Genomic DNA, 17,770 nt, shown 5'->3' with positions numbered 1-17,770 from the left:
ACGCCAGGCCCAGCAGCCTGGTTTCATGCTGCCAGGTCGTTTGTGCCCATAGACAATGCCCTCCAGTCAGCTCCAACAGCTGCCCTCTGGCCAGTCAAACTGCCTCTTTGCACGCATGTCATTCTGTAACCTTAGCTTTCAAGGGAAATCAGCTTGCATGCCCATCACAAACCTTTCCAGAGACCTCATGACCAAATGGCTCTCTGCCTTGTACTTGCAGAGGTAAGGACTGAAATGCAAACATTATGCCTTCTTTCTCTGCTCTGACACTCAAACTCCCTGGTTAGTCTGAGACCCTGTGTCCCTCTTCCTTCCTTACCTACTACCAGGCAGTTTTGTTTTGTTTTACTGAATAGTTATTCTTTTGTTTTTTGTAAAATGATGGTAGAGTGGTTTTTAAGTGCTTGTTTCTGGAATACAAAAGAAACAACATAACGTCTGGGATTTATTTCAAAATTGTCTGGCCGTATGGCCTGGATAAGTTTTCGATAAAACAAGATCGTACCTACCAATAATTGTTGAAGCTGGGTGATGAGTACATCTAATTCACTATATTAGTCTCTCTGCTTTCATGTATGTTTGAAAATTACAAATTAAAACAAAAAAATTATTAATATTCACAGAAAGTTGTTTTTCTCCAATAATTGCCAGAAAGTCTACTTTGTTTTCTGGTCCAACGTTTATTCAGGGGTACACATGCAGGATGTGCACGTTTGTTACATAGGTAAATGTGTGCCATGGTAGTTTGCTGCACAGATCATCTCATCACCTGGGTATCAAGCCCAGCATCCATTAGCCATTCTTCCTGATGCTCTCCCTCCTCCTACCCTCCACCCTCCAACAGGCCCCAGTATGTTTCATTCCCTACAATGTGTCCATGTGTTCTCATCATTCAGCTCTTACTTATAAGTGAGAACATAACATGCGATATTTGGTTTTCTGTTCCTGTGTTAGTTTGCTGAGGATAATAGCTTCCAGCTCCATCCAGTCCCTGCAAAGGACACAACCCCGTTCCTTTTTAGGACTGCACAGTATTCCGTAATATATATGTACCACATTTTCTTTATCCAGTTTATCACTGAAGGGCGTTTAGGTTAGCTCCATGTCTTTGCTATTGTGAACAGTGCTGCAGTGAACATACACATACATGTATCTTTATAATAAAATGACTTGAATTCCTTTGGGTATATATCTAGTAATGGAATTGCTGGGTCAAATGGTATTTCTGCCTCTAGGTCTTTGAAGAATTGCCACAATGTCTTCCACAATGGTTGAACTAATTTACACTCCAACCAACAGAGTCAAAGCACATAACTACAGTTTTAATAGGCTCTTTAAAAAATTGCAGCCAGTATTTTTATTAAAATTGACATGCTTGGCTGGATGCAGTGGCTCACGCCTGTAATCCCAGCACTTTGGGAGGCCAAGGCAGGTGGATCACCCTGAGGTCAGGAGCTTGAGACCAACCTGGCCAACATAACGAAACCCTGTCTCTACTAAAAACACACAAAAAAATTAGTTGGGCATGGTGGCACATGCCTGTAGTCCCAGCTACTCAGGAGGCTGAGGTAGGAGAATCGCTTGAACCCAAGAGGTGGAGATTGCACCACTGCACTCCAGCCTGGGTGACAGGGCAAGACTCTGTCTCAAAAACAGTGACAACAAAATTAACATGGTTACTCTATTTTTTTTTTTAAGAGACAAGATCTCACTATGTTGCCCAGGCTGGTCTCACACTTCTGAGCTCAAGTGATCCTCCCACCTCAGCCTCCCATAGTGCTAGGATTACAGGCATGGGCCACCACACCTGGCTATTACTCTAAAATTTATATGAAATGCAAAGGACCTAAAGTAACCAAAGAATTTTGAAAGAACAACAACAAAAGCTGGAGAATATGCACTGTAAGACTTTTCTGTAAGATCCGCACAGAAGGCCAGGCACGGTGGCTCATGCCTGTAATCGTAGCAGTTTGGGAGGCTGAGGCAGGTAGATTGCCTGAGCTCAGGAGTTAGAGACCAGCCTGAGTAACACGGTGAAATCCCGTCTCTACCAAAATACAAAAAATTAGCTGGGCATGGCAGCGTGTGCCTGTAGTCCCAGCTACTTGGGAAGCTGAGTCAGGAGAATCGCTTGAATCCGGAAGGCAGAAGTTGCAGTGAGCCGAGATTGCACCACTGAACTCCAGTCTGGGCAACAGAGCACGACTCCATCTCCAAAAAAAAAAAAATCCACACAGAACAAATGAATCAACAGAACAGGACAGAGTCCAGAAGAGGACCACACACATGGTCAATAATTTTCAACAAAAGCATCAAAGTAACTCAATTAGATATGACATTGGTTGTTAATACTACATTGATCACTCAAAATATTGTTTTCTTCTAACATAAAAACATTCACAGTTCAAAACTCAAAACACACAAAGTAATATGTACTACATGTAGTGACAAGATTCCCATAATTGCCTGGGCATGGTGGCTCACACCCGTAATCCCAGCACTTTGGGAGGACAAGGTGGGCAGATCACTTGAGCTCAGGAGTTCAAGACCAGCCTGGGCAACATGACAAAACCCCATCCCTACAAAAACTACAAAAATTAGCCAGACATGGTGGCACAGTCCTGTAGTCCTAGCTACTTGGGAGGCTGAGGACGGATGATGGCTTGAGGTTGCAGTGAGCCAAGATCACATCACTGCACTCTAGCCTGTGCATCAGAGTGAGACCCTGTCTCCCCCTCACCTCATTATCCCAAGCAACTGACACTAAATTCTTGTTCTCTTCAAAGCATATTTACCCATATCTGAGCAACACTTACATATACACATGTCTCCATTTTATTCAGCTGGCAGCACACTGGAACCACATCTACACTATGCTTTTATACGTCTAGATCTTAGAGGCCTTTCCAAAGAAGCCCCACAAAAAGTTTTTCCTTACTATTTTTATGGCCACACAGCACCACTTCTCTTATGAATATACAAATCTGTCTGGTTGACCCTGCACTCTGCCATGTCAGGCTGTTTCTGGATCCTGTGCCAAAGCAGAACAGCTTTTGAAGTAAATTTCTGAGAAATGCTGTGTGGAGAAAGAAAGCTCACAATGGTATCAAATAATAATGAAGTCAAGAACATGATAAGCAACATTCTTAGCCAAAAGCTGAATAGCACTAGAGCTGTAAGAGAACAATCACCTCAGTAGTTTATAAAACACCAAAACACGTATCTCTCATAAAGCAGGTATGTCCTTCCATCATTCTGTGTGGGGGCAGTGGGGTGGGAGATGGCTCATATTCAACAGGTGCCAGAAGTGCTCAACGGATGCCAGGTATCCAAATATCACACTAAATATCTCAGTGAAAACCTTCATACACGAAAAAAATATAATGGAAGGTAGGGGGTGCTTACATTAAAGTCTTTCAAAAAGAAAATGCACATTGACAATATTTCTAGAACCTCTGATGAAAAACCAAAAACAAACAAAATTTTATGACAGAGACAACTGATCAAAGAATATCAGATATCAGTTTAAAATATGGAATTAAAACTACTTACTCTCTGTTGAACACATGTCCCTATTTCATGTCTTAAAGGAGAAAACCCTATTCATCCTACCTTAGCAGCCCTCACAGCTTTGATCTTCAACAGCATGTCCACAAAAGCCACTCTCACTTTCTCCGAGTTGTCGTGGAGACTGTATCTGAGAGCTGGCAGGAGCTGCTCTAACAATGGGTGGCTCAGTTTGTTATCCAGTATCATTGGCAGACACTGCAACAGAATGATAAACAGTTCAAAATCAGAACATGCCAATGAAAGGTTCAGGTGGGAAAACTTAAAGAAAACATTTGTTTCCATCTTTACTGGAACTACTAGTTAAATAAATATACTTACAGAAAATAACATTTTTTCTAGAACTATTTCATATAAAAGGCATATTTTTTTTTTTTTAAAGGCTAGTCAAGTGAAGCAGTGGGAGTGGAGAAGGAACAAAGAAATCTATAACTGGTTGTGATCAATTAGTTGTAAACACCACTGCACTCGGACCAGCCAAAAGGCATGCTTTTAATGAACTGGTATAGTGCCAACCACTGCTATTTGGTCAATCCATCGTTTTGTTCAAATAAGATTAAAGCAATTATAAAAGAAATCTTCAATGCTCTCTCTTAGCTAAATTTTAGAGGATTTTTGAGTTGAAAGAAACACAGAATGACTACTGGTCACATGGTCTCCAAAGGCACCAGGTCCAAGAACTCTGCACTTCCTGACTCAATACTGCATGAGGATGGGAGGTAACAGAACCAGCGTGTGTGACTCGAGCGCTCTCTCAGCTGACTAGAGTACCCATGTAACAGGTGGTGCTCCTCCACAGGCCAAGGCTCAGGCTGGGCCCTTGAGCTCCAGCACTGCTTAAGCTCTACTGCCTTCTCTGTCCAGTTTCAGGAGAAAGGACGTTTTCACAGGTTTTTGTTAAAAGTATACACAGCATGCCAAAAACGTATATTTTAATGACGATCATTTTTTTTAAATACAAAGCACTGTGCGCTAGGGCAGTCTGATTTGAATCATCTGCTCCACCTGTGTCCACAGTCTCCCCTGACCCTGCCCTCCCACTGGCCACTGGCCACTACCTACCTTGCCAGCTCCCCAACATCCCACAGCCCCTGTAGCTCCTGCTATAACACTGTGTTCTCCTAATTCTCCTACAATCTTTCTTCTGTAGATTCTCTGCTGACTCTTCCTTTACTCCAGAGCCCACCAATCCTTCCTCACAGGCGACCCATCAGGGCCCGGGAGGCATCTCAGTGCGGCCCTGCAAGGGTTTCCTCAGAAGCATGAAAGCAGCAGACTGTGATCATAAGATCAGGAACAGGAGAAGACCGGCCAGGGAGCTGCAGCCGCTTTGGGTGACAACAACAGGAAGGAGCAGGTGAACTTCAGAGAACTCCAGGAAGGGAAAGACAGGACTTGGGTGAAGGAGGAGGAAGCAAGAACAGCACGAGAGTGAGCAACTCAGCAGGTAGCATCACTACTTCAAGGAGAAAAAGAGGAGTAAGGGGGAGAGAAGAAAATAAATAAAACTCTTAGATGGCAGCACGTTTGGAAAAGATGGGAAGTAACTCAGCAGAGGAGACAGGGTGTTGCTATGACATGCCACCAAGGCCCTATCAGAAATGAAGTACTCACCCCAGCTGTCCTGGGGCTGCTGAGTGCCCTTGCCATCAGCATGCCTGGGGGATGGCCTCCTGAAGAAAATGCCTTCTTACTGGGCAGCCAGTATGCAATGGTGGATCAGCACGGGCCCAGTTTAAAGGGCTCTGCTGGCTCCAGAGCTGCCTGTGGGTCTGCACGAGGCCTTCCGAGGGTGTGTCACGGCTTAAAGTCCCCTCCCTTCCACAGGTGTGCATCCCAGGAGCACTTTCTAATATGCATGCTGTGGATAATCTTAATCTCATAGCTACCTTTTGGTCACCTGAGCAGAGCTCTCAAGAAGATGTTTGTCTGTAAACTGGGACCAGCCTCATGCAAACTGCACTCAGAGCAAGGTGGGTGCAAGAAGCACATGGGTCCCTGACTCTTCAGCCAGCACTTAAAGAATAAGAGCATTCAACCAAAAACAAAGAGGAAGAAGAGGGACTGCGGGTTTACAACAACATCCAGAAGGACAAAGGAATGTTCTAGGAATGAATTCTGCTCAGAGATCAAAAGTCTAGTGAAGCGGTCACATGAAATTAACCTTGGCTAGAAATGCTTTACTGGAGTAGTGGACAGAGAAGATACTTTACAGTGGACTAGGGAATAGCAGGAAATGGAGACAGAACGTTTAGGTGACCACTGGACTAAGACTCTCCTGAGAGTAAGAAGGCTGTTCCTAACAATTACGGCAAAGCAATAGGCCTAAGCCCAAATGTCTGACCACTCAACAAACACAGACATGCTCCTCAGAATATCTTGCCACAATGAGGAGAGATAGAGCAGCCTCTGCCTCAGATGGAGATGTGAACATGCTTACAAACCTATAGGAAGGATACTTCTGAGAGGGAGAGGTTGAACATGCACAGAAAAAAAAAAATTTTTTTTGAGACAAGGTCTGTCTGTGTCACCCAGGCTGGAGTGCAGTGGCACAATCTCAGCTAACTGCAACCTTGCTTCCCAGGCTCAAGCCATCCTCCCACCTCAGCCTCCCAAGTAGCTGGGACTACACAGGTGCACACCACCATGCCTGGCTAATTTGTTTTGTTTTTCTGTATTTTTGTAGAGACAGGGTTTCGCCACTCTGCTCAGGCTGGTCTCCGGCTCATGAACTCAAGCACTCCACCCGCTCTGGCCTCCCAAAGTGCTGCAATTACAGGCATGAGCCATTGCACCTAGCCCAGAAACCTTTTCAAATAGAGAAAATAAGCAAGCAGGTTCCTGCGAAGTGGGGAGGAAGATCCACAGGAGCCCCCACTGGGTCATGGCTGTGAGGCCGGAGAGCCACTCTGAAAATGTCTGTTTTGTACATGAGGGAAGAAGAAGTCACCTGCTTTGTGCTCAGCGGAGTCAGAGTTTCTAAACAGCTGATTCCAGTAATGGGAAAGTGAGATCATTTCTTCTTAGGTCATCTCACAGGCCTTTAAGAAATTCTCTGAATTGGCCTCTCTGAGAGCTTTACAGGTTCTCCAAACCCAACCTCCAAGAGCATTTGTTTTTGCAGCCTGGGTAGCCCCCTCCCTCTGGTTCATTCCACATCCAGCCGTCTTGCATTTTCTCACCAAAGTCAGGGGGAAGAAAAGATCAATGGCCACCTCACTACCATCTAACATACATATTATAGTTTCTATAAACCTAAGACAGTTCAGGTTGCTTAGAAAATAAAATGTGAGCTCCTCTTGCAAAGTCTGAGCTGCTATTGGTGTTGGTGATGGGTGGGAGATACTAAAAAATTACTCAAGTGAATCCAAATACAAGGTTCTATGCAAAGCATATTTCTCCAAGACATTGCACAAAGAGACAAAAAAGAATAATTCAACAGGACTGGGACCCCTTCCCTCCTTACACTAAAAATTATTAGTTCAAGTAGTCATTTTTTTGTAGAAAACACTTTTAATTTCGTATTTAAAAACCTTACTCTGGATATACAACAAAATGTCAAAAATGTTATCTCTGTGGAGTAGGATTACAGGTATTATATTAATCTTTTTCTAATTATTCTACAATAAGTAAACATTACTTACATAATTTTTTAAATCTTACCTTAAAGACAGAACAACGAACATCAGCTGAGCTCGTGTCAAATGCCAGTTCCCCAGTCACCTTCTTCAGGAGGTCAATAAGAATGGTCGGGGGCATCATTTCCCAGTACTTGGAAGTTATTTTACAAACACCAAGGATCCCTGTGGAACGGACCATCGGATAAGGATCTTCTAAAAGGCTCTATAAGTAGGAGGGGAGAAAGGCTTAAAAACCTTGACTTAATTCCTTTCATTTCAACATCTGCTTCACACATGAGCACTTTGGGGGTTTGTAACTTAATCAGAGAAACTTTGAGCATAGAAACACTGGACACATATGGATTCCTAGACCTGAGATTACTTGCTATTACTTTTAAAGCAGAGTATCTAAGAAGATCAAGCCAGAAACATGTGATTCCTTATTTGCCACATCCCCTGACAGCAGGGCCTCAAAACCAGCTCTGTCATTCAGTGAGATCTGCAGACTCAGCCGACCATGGCAGGTGTTCAGATTAGGCATGGCCCACGTACACCATCTTTTGAATTCTGAAATGCTATAATGCATTTTAGAGCCCAGAATAAAATAATTCTACTTGTAATGAACTGATCCAGACCATGATCATCAGTGGTACTAAACATTCAAAAGGAGACAAGGAGGCAGTAAGTACCCCAATGGGAATACTCAACATCACCAGGAAATAATCTCATGCAACAAAACCCCAAAGAAAAACATGAATCGGATCAACTGCCTCATTTAACCACCAGTTTACAGGAAATACAAAGGGCAAAGAAACACACTAATGGCATCACAGGAATTGGGTTCTATAAAATCCAGACTGCTGAAAATGTCATAGAATAATCTGGCTTCTTCAATAACAACCAAAATAGCAAGTTTTAAGAAAACAAAACACAGCAAGATTGTGGCGAGGGAGCTCATGGTCCAGGAGACTTAAGCAATATCTCAGTTAGTCACAGCACATGGGCCTTAGAGAAACGTTCAAACAAAACGAGAAAATGGGAACAACAAATGGCTACCCCGAGCCATTAAGGAATCATCATTCATTTATCTTTAGCTTTGATCATGGCGTGATTAAAAAAAAAAAAAAAAAACAAAAAAAACAGATTATCTTTTACCAAAACCTTCTGACCCGTTTAGAGCTGAGATGATATGATGGGTGTCCCAAATGTTTCAAAACAGGGGAAGAAGAAATGGGATTGGGATTAGTCAGCAATGAGTAAAACCGTGTTGTGGGCACACAGGGGTTATTACTCCAGTCTCTTTTTATTATGCATGACATTTTCTATTAGGAACGTTGAAAAACACAACAGAATTCTTACTATTTTTTTTTTCTTACTACTTTTTAAATTAGAAAATACTTCAAGTCAAAATTAAGCATTTACCCCATCTCCTCCCCCAAATTTGACCAAAATGACAAATAATAGAGAAAAGTTCTTAGCAATAATAGAAACAAAAACACGAAGAAATTTCTGGAAGAAAGAAAGGGAATAAGGAATAAATTCATGGAGAAAAGAGCATAAAAGGTTGTAACCTAGACATTCCTAAGTGAGGGTGCTCTAAAGACAGGAGGCTGTTACCTCAGAGAGTTCACATCAGCCCCGAACCCAGAGTCCAGGTTATAGAGAAGGGAGGCCGAGGTGTTTGTGACAAGGGCTGCAAACAACTCCTGATGAGGTGCACAGGCCAGCAGGAGTTCAGGAGCAAGGATGTGCCCGCTCAGGATAAAGTCTTTCTTTTTGAGATGGAATCATGCTCTGTCACCCAGGCTGGAGTGCAGTGGCCTGATCTCAGCTCGCTGCAACCTCCGCCTCCTGGGTTCAAGTGATCCTCCTGCCTCAGCCTCCTGAGTAGCTGGGATTATAGGTGCCCACCACCACACTCAGCTAATTTTTGCATTTTTAGTAGACACGGGGTTTCACCATGTTGATCAGGCTGGTCTCGAACTCCTGACCTACTGATCTGCCAGCCTCGGCCTCCCAAAGTGCTGGGATTACAGGTGTGAGCCACCACACCTAGCCTAAAACTTAAAAATGGTTTCTAGGCCGGGTGCGGTGGCTCAAGCCTGTAATCCCAGCACTTTGGGAGGCCGAGGCGGGTGGATCACGAGGTCAAGAGATCGAGACCATCCTGGTCAACATGGTGAAACCCCGTCTCTACTAAAAATACAAAACATTAGCTGGGCATGGTGGCGCGTGCCTGTAATCCCAGCTACTCAGGAGGCTGAGGCAGGAGAATTGCCTGTACCCAGGAGGCAGAGGTTGCGGTGAGCCGAGATCGCGCCATTGCACTCCAGCCTGGGTAACGAGAGCGAAACTCTGTCAAAAAAAAAAAAAAAAAAAAATGGTTTCTAAACCAAGTGTGTAATCTGCCAGGAAGAGTTCCTGAAATAAATACTGGGCAACAGACAAAGAACAACAAAGAGCCCGCAATAACTCTATGCTTCTAAAATGGCAAAAGAAGGGAGGGCAATGCCACTCAGAAGGAAAGGGCCCTTTGTACTTAGATAGCAAGGAGTCACCTGCATGCCTGCTTCTTCTCCACAGAAACAAAGGAGAGCACACCTGCTGTTGCACTCTGCCCATTTAGGCAAACCTGAGACACAACTCTACACAACTACAGAGGAACACCTGCTAACTATCTTACCACCCCAATCCTTTATCCAAACATAAGAATGGAAAAGATGACCTGGGCGCAGTGGCTCACGCCTGTAATCTCAGCACTTGGGAGGCCGAGGCGGGTGGATCACGAGGTCAAGAGACCGAGACCATCCTGGTCAACATAGTGAATCCCTGTCTCTACTAAAAATACAAAAAGTTAGCTGGGCATGGTGGTGCGTGCCTGTAATCCCAGCTACTCAGGAGGCTGAGGCAGGAGAATTGCCTCAACCCAGGAGACGGAGGTTGCCGTGAGTCGAGATCGCGCCATTGCACTCCAGCCTGGGTAACAAGAGCAAAACTCCGTCACAAAAAAAAAAAAAAAAGGAAAAGATGATCAGTCATTTAAGGAAAAACAAACAGCAAGAAAAAAAGATGACAAAAATAAAACAAAAAATAGAAAAGAACTTTAGGAATCTCAGGGCTTGTCCTTGGGATTCAGAAGTGTTTATGTATTTGTTTTCTATGAATTACTTTCAATAATAATCTTTAAAAATAATAAAAAGATATTCTGGACAATCACCTTACAACCACATCCTCTCCGGGCTCAGTGCCCACATCTGTTTGCAATTACACCGTCACCAGATAATCACTCAAAATGATAGCACATGATTTTCAATGCTGTTTCTGTCACATCTCTTTATTTACAAACATTGAGTCCTCTTCTTTTTTGAAACAGGGTCTTGCTCTGTCACCCAGGCTGAAGAGCAGCGGCACAATCTTAGCTCACTACAGCATTGACCTTCCAGCCTCAAGCGATCCTCCCACTCAGCCTCCCAGTAGGTAGGACTACATGCATACGCCACAGTGCCTGGCTATTATTTTTATTTTTATTGGTAGAGACGCGGTTTTGCCATGTTGCCCAGGATTGCTCAAACAATCCTCTGGCTCAGCCTCTCAAAGTATTGGGGTTACAGGCGTGAGCCACTGCACCTAGACCCTTTTTTATTTTCTTAAAAAAAGGTTCTCCATATTATTCAGGTTTAAGGAATACCAATAGAGCACAAAGCATGAGAGAACAGTTAGGGTACACGGAAGACACAGGAAATAACCACTTATTTATCAGATCACCTCCTTAGTCTCCTCGTGAAAGAGCCTAATATTCATGTAAAGGTCAAGCTAAAGCCTTAAGAGATGCAGCACCAGGCACAGGAGCTCTCAGCCAGCTTTGGCGAACAATGCTGCAGGCCAGACCCAGTCGGTACCTGCTCCTACACAGCCTACAGTGCTAAGAATGGTTCACATTTCTTAATGATCGGAAAAAATGAACAAACTATCATTTTATGACATGTGAACATTACATGAAATTAAAATTTTGTTGTCCACAGTTTTTCTATTTTTTTGAAATAAGAGACAGGGTCTCGCTCTATTGCCCAGGCTGGAGTGCAGTGGTATAATCATGGTTCACTGTAGCCTTGACCTCCTTGGATCAGGTGATCATCCTATTTGAGGCCACAGTAAGTAATGATCATGCCACTGGCCTCCAGCCTGGGAGACAGAGCACAACTTTGGCTCTAAAAAATAATAATAAAATAAAAATTTAAAGTAAGGAAACTTAAAAAAAAAAAAAAAAGGAATTGTAGATAAACATACATAATGTACACAGCAAAATACTAACGACCTCATTTATGTGTGTGTGTGTGTGTGTGTGTGTGTGTGTGTGCATAAAGAAGTATACAGATATTTATTACACTTTTTTTTTGAGATAGGATCTCACTCTGTCACCCAGGCTGGGGTGCAGTTATGTAATCATGGCTCATTGTAGCCTTGACCTCCTGGGCTGAGGCCTCCCAAGTAGCTGGGACCACAGGCGTGCACCACCACACCAGGCTGTTTTGTTTTGTTTTTTAACTTTTTGTGGAGATGAGGTCTTACTATGTTGCCCAGGCTGGTTTCGAACTCCTGGCCTCAAATAGTCCTCCCACTGCATTGGGATTACAGGTGTGAGCCACCGTGCGGGCCTAATATACTATTATTTCAACTTTCTACATGTCAGGTTTTCTGTTAAGTTAGAAAATTAAAAAAAGGGAGCATTTCAGAAGCACAGGCAACAGCATTACAATAGCATTTTGCTGTCACTGCTTCCTAAAACGTTACTACTTAGCACAGTAAATAATATGCACTGCTTACCCTGTTTTAGGAAATACAGACTAAGCAGATGAAAAGAATTCATAATACCCCTTAGAAATAAATGCCACAGGCCGGGCGCGGTGGCTCAAGCCTGTAATCCCAGCACTTTGGGAGGCTGAGGCAGGTGGATCACGAGGTCAAGAGATCGAGACCATCCTGGTCAACATGGTAAAACCCCGTCTCTACTAAAAATACAAAAAATTAGCTGGGCATGGTGGTGCATGCCTGTAATCCCAGCTACTCAGGAGGCTGAGGCAGGAGAATTGCGTGAACCCGGGAGGCGGAGGTTGCGGTGAGCCGAGATCCCGCCATTGCACTCCAGCCTGGGTAACATGAGTGAAACTCCGTCTCAAAAAAAAAAAAAAAAAAAAAAAAAGAAATAAATGCCACATCTTAACATCCTAACACCTCATCTGAAAAACCAATTGCCACAGTCATTATTTGCAAGCTTGCCCTGAAATATAACCACTGTTTGGTCATTATGCCACTCAACACCTTTATGATAGGCAATATCCCGATTCCACTTACAGAGAAAGACACAGAGAAGTTAAGTGACTTGCCCAAAACTACACACCTATTAAGTGAGCGTGGTAAAATCTGACCCCAGAGAGCAGGTGGCGGACATGGCTGACACCAGAGCATGTGCTTTACCCACTATATGACACCATCTCTCCACTGGGGAAACAATAAACACATGCATAAAATGTCTAAAACCACACACAGTAATAAATAATTAAATGTTTCAAAAGTAGAAAAAGACACCATGGGTCCACACTGTTGCAGAAGGCCTCAGGGAGAACTGGCATCTCTCTGAAGAATACTCCAGGTTTAGAAAGCATACCGTGTGGGAGCAGAGCTCCGGCTGTTACCGGGGAGGTGGGGACACACAGGCAGTACGTGCCATAGGCTGGACAAAGCTGATATCTGTAAGCAGATTGACCACCTGAAGTACGTACATAGAGCTCTTCAAACTGCTTCTGAATTTCACTATCCATTTCAACAGCGTGAAAACTTGGATCCCTAATAGGAAATGCTTCAACAAACAACAATGCAGCATTTGATCGAACTTCAGAGTTTCTGGCCTATAATAATAAAGATGAGTATTTCAAAATCCCAAAGAGTTAACACACACAGACTTGAGTACAATGTTCCCAAAGCAATACTTTAATTACCTTGATACAGATTTATTTTCAAATTACAGACAATTATAATATTTAAATTGACCAAATTTGGCTCAATTCAATGTCAATAGATACTAAGAAAAGATCAAGCCTCCTCACTTCAAAGCCCACTTCATGTCACTAAGAAGTGGTCACCCCATACCTCACACATGCATTGAAAGGCATGTGTGCTTGCTAGATCTCCAGGAGCTGGACAGCCCAGGCCAGCACTATAGACCACCCACAGCCTCCGCTGGTATGCTTTATGGCATGTCTCTAACCTCCTTCCCCAAACATGGTTGCTTCAAAATAACTGTGTAGTTAGCACTAAACCAAGCCAGATTTCCAGTTAAATGGAACCAAAAAGTGCTTTTAATAAGAGAAAAAAACATTTGTTCAAAAATTTCACAAAGCATTCAGACTCCAGTCTTATTTTTACTATTTTACTACAATTTTGAATTAGAGTTTACTAAATTCAAAAGCACAAGCAGTACATTCTAAACACAGATAAACTACTTAAAATTTATACCTTTAGTCCTCTCCAAAGAATGGGTTTATATAATCTATAAAGCATCTCTTCCACTCCCTGCCGAACTTTCTTTTGATGGTGAAAGTAACTCAGAACCTTATGACCAAAAAGAAAAAGGAAAAGGAAGGCATTAATAACAACAACAACAACAAAAGCATTTGAAAAGAGCAACAGGGAGAATTGTTCTCTCCACCACAAGTAGGCTCTGGCTGGCACCCACATGTCATGACAATTCTTCAGCAGGAGTAACTTCAACGGACATAGTACAGTACTAAATGCAGTCAATCACAAGAAAGAAATCTACAGCTGAAATAAAAAGATTAACGGGCTCGGGCAATAAAAGGGTTTGGGTTCCAGTTTCTGCTATTCTGCCAACAGCCACATAACCTCAAAAAAAGACTCGTTTAAACCTCTGACCTCCAGGATAAAATGCAAAAGGGGAGCACGTAAAGGAGAATCCTGAGCGGTTCTTAGAGCTCATGCTTGTACCAAAAGGCTAACTAACCCTCTTTATTACCAACACCTGGTAACTGTTCCACGACTTTGTAACAAGGAGGTATCATGCTTAGTGACCCCTCACTATACAAGATTAATTTATGTATCAGGTTCCTCCCAAAACTTACAAAAAATCAGAAAATGATCATTCTTGTAGCTTTCATTCTTCTTTTCCTACCCAATTTTTTTTCAGTCAGAATCTTCCCAAAATTCTTCGTAGACTCATGTCCCTAACAACAATCAATTTTGCCTTACTTACCTATTCACACCTTTTGGGGCTAAACTTAATTAGTGAGAAACGAAATTTTTGCAAAATTAAACAAGCTGTAAAACAATAGCCTACACTTTAAGTGAGCTTGTATCAACTTTACCGTAGAAGAACTACAGTATGGGGATTATTTTTTTCTGATTATTATTTTGGAGTTTTTATTGATGGTGCTAAGTGAAATTAGTCAATAGTTTGCTTTTTGTGTATAATACTATTAAGTATTGATATCAACAGTATACTTGCTTCATAGAAAGATTTTCTAAACAGCTTAAGAATTAATTCACATGCCATAAAATCCACTCATTTAAAGTATACAATTCAGTGGCTTTCAGTATATTTAGAGCTTTGCTACCATTATAACGATCTAATTCTAAAACATTTTCATTAACAATATGGAGATTTTTTATTTTGAATGATGTCTGAAGCACCATCTTTTAATATCAATAAAATGACTTATCAGATAAATTTATTATTTATCAAAAACAATTTGAGGAAGAAACTATAATGTGTTATAAGCAGTGATAAAAACAATTACTTGGAGTTGAGTAACACAATTCATTTGCATGAAATCTAATATTCTCCCTTTAAATTCTCTTTGTGCATTTTTCCATAGATTTACCAAATAGTGATATCTATACTTATGATATCTTAACTACTCAGACTACCATGGCAGAAAATAACATTTTGAAACATACATCATTTACATATAAACTATACATATAGTTTAAATAAACATAAATACATATAGTTTACATAAACATATATAGTTTAATATGATGCAACTCTTTCTACTAAATAAAATCTGAAACACCAAATCATGTATGTGCAATAACCCAAACTGACTACAACTAAATAAAGCCACACTGAGACTGGGGATAGGGTGGTGGGGGTGGGACAGGAAGTTCATTGAATATACTTATCCTAAATATATGCAATCACAATTTTTAAATCCTCTGGAAAACTCGGTCTAGATAAATCTCTGGGTTCTTTATCTTTGTGTAACTTAAATCATTAATAATGCAAAGAAACATTTTCTTATACATTCAAAATTAAGTAGCATATTTACATTCTATAAATAGCAGTAGTTTCACTACACAACAAAACAAAGAAATGGGTAGTCTTCATTCACTTGCTTTCTTATATGATAGCCAAAACTAACAGCAAGCAAACAAGGCATCTCATGGGTTAGAACACTGATCAACAGCAACTACTTAATTTAACCAAACACAGCAGACCAGATTTTCCCATCCCTCCTGCCAGGATCCTTATGATCCATCACACACCTATCAGTGTAGTAATGACACTGATGACAGAATCTTATCTAGTTAATCAATTTATAATTATTAATATAAAGGTAAAGTTCGTATCTTAATTCTGAGATTACCTTTACAAAATATCAAGAGAAATAATCAAAACATTTATTCATTTGGTTTGCAGAACAGCAAAATTGGACTTTAATATGTAAAATAATAAGTGCAATTTCAAATACTCTAAGATCTTTGGAAAAAAATGATAGCGGCCATTAGAAACCGAAAATTTAAGGTCATTCAAATACAATACTGACCATCTCAACAACAATACACCTTTGCTTTCCTCATTAAAACTTTGGTGGCAGGAATAAAACCGCCAGACATCAAATATCAAGGTTCTGAGAAATCCCAACTGATGTCTGTAAAAGCTTAACTTAATTTTAAAATTTAACCGAAACAATTATCCAAAAACAAAAGGGGGAAACATTATTTCAAAAACAATCTGTTCACAATCTTACCTCCCGCACTTTGGAGTGCACTGGAGACCTCCTTGGAAGGTGTATCCCGTGGAACATGAAGTCCTGGATGCAATCATTTTCAATTGTCTGAAATAACAAATACAATGCAAAGCACTTGGTGTATGTGAGTCCTACTGACGACCTGACAAGCAGTGCAGCATTCAAGTACAAAGAGTCTGATCTGTCCATCTTACATTTCATGAGGAAAAAACCTGGATCCTTTTGTCCAAGCTTTCTTATTGCAAGTCCATGCTTCTTAGAATTCCTCTGGTTTTCATACACCAAGAATGCTTAGCTTCTTTTTATTTGATGAAATGTCAACTCTGTGCCAAATGGCAAGGTAAGCTTCCACCTACCACTCAAGGCTAGTTCAAATCAGACAGATTTCAGAGAGTGAGTGCATGCTGAGTGTGAAGCCCCCTCTTCTGACTCGTCACTGACCTGGACAACCTTCAGAAGATGGGATTTGTTCCAATAGCCTCCACAGAATTAAAACAGAACTACCTCTACAGTGGAAGCTGTAAATAAGATCTTTCTAAAGTGGCATGTTCTGAGGTGGTATATTGACCATCTAAAAAACAAAAAAAAGATCTTTCAGGGCCACATTGAGAAGGGCTAAGCAAGGAAGGTGTAGGAAGCCCCTCATCGGCCCCATGCACTAATGGTACTCAGAGTGCAGCAACTGGGGAAAGGCCTAGCCTCTAAGAGCAGCAAAAAACCCCAGTGGACCCCATGGTTTGCACCTGTGCTCTATGCCTGCCCTCACACATGTGCGGGATTTCTACGGCTTTAGGGAAGGACCTGAGGAAACCCTCCTAGGGTTAATACATTATAATACAAACCAGATTCTGCAGATGCTCAAGTTCCTCTTCTCCATTATATTTGAAAATATTTATTTCACCTGAAGTCACTTAGCATCACTTAATGTGGGACAACCACACACTGTCTGAGTTGCAATGCAAGATGAGATACACAGCACTACCTGGAAAATTCGTTGTGCCATAAAAGTTGAATCCAAACCTTTAGAGCTAACTACCAGAATGCTACATTCTACAGGACAATTGGTCCAGTTTCCTCACATGCCAATGCATAGGTTTAAAAAAAAAAAAAAAAGAGCCAGGCGTGATGGCTCAAGCCTGTAATCCCAGCACTGTGGGAGGCCGAGGCGGGTGGATCACGAGGTCAAGAGATCGAGACCATCCTGGTCAACATGGTGAAACCCCGTCTCTACTAAAAATACAAAACATTAGCTGGGCATGGTGGCGCGTGCCTGTAATCCCAGCGACTCAGGAGGCTGGGGCAGGAGAATTGCCTGAACCCGGGAGGCGGAGGTTGCAGTGAGCCGAGATTGCGCCATTGAACTCCAGCCCTGGGTAACAAGAGAGAAACTCTGTCTCTAAAAAAAAAAAAAAAAAGAAAAAAAGAAAAGGAAGGAGGCAGGCTCTAGAATAAGCGATTTTAATGGTATAACAAGCAACTGTCATGGGGCAACCTGTTGAATCCTAATTCAAAAAACTCTAAGGAAACACTTTGAGATCA

At 41.8% G+C, this 17,770-nt stretch overlaps 1 protein-coding gene across 5 annotated transcripts in view; it reads right to left on the bottom strand.

Moving 5' to 3' along the window:
- Positions 1-17,770, bottom strand: part of NCAPG2 (non-SMC condensin II complex subunit G2) — an 86,447-nt gene that overhangs the window by 43,539 nt on the left and 25,138 nt on the right. For all 5 annotated transcript variants that reach the window (XM_032244871.1, XM_032244870.1, XM_032244874.1 and 2 more), the window contains 5 exons: positions 16,232-16,318; positions 13,701-13,796; positions 12,968-13,093; positions 7,231-7,410; positions 3,613-3,765 (listed from right to left, as the gene is read on the bottom strand). In XM_032244871.1, coding sequence (XP_032100762.1) covers positions 3,613-3,765; positions 7,231-7,410; positions 12,968-13,093; positions 13,701-13,796; positions 16,232-16,318 — 642 coding nt within the window. The remainder of the gene's footprint in view (positions 1-3,612; positions 3,766-7,230; positions 7,411-12,967; positions 13,094-13,700; positions 13,797-16,231; positions 16,319-17,770) is intronic.

Source organism: Sapajus apella, unplaced genomic scaffold, assembly GCF_009761245.1.
Source record: "Sapajus apella isolate SASKATOON/1434 unplaced genomic scaffold, GSC_monkey_1.0 scaffold56, whole genome shotgun sequence".
NCBI classification, from domain to species: domain Eukaryota; kingdom Metazoa; phylum Chordata; class Mammalia; order Primates; family Cebidae; genus Sapajus; species Sapajus apella.
Note: the sequence above shows the minus strand (reverse complement) of the source record. Positions and strands in the feature narration are given on the sequence as shown.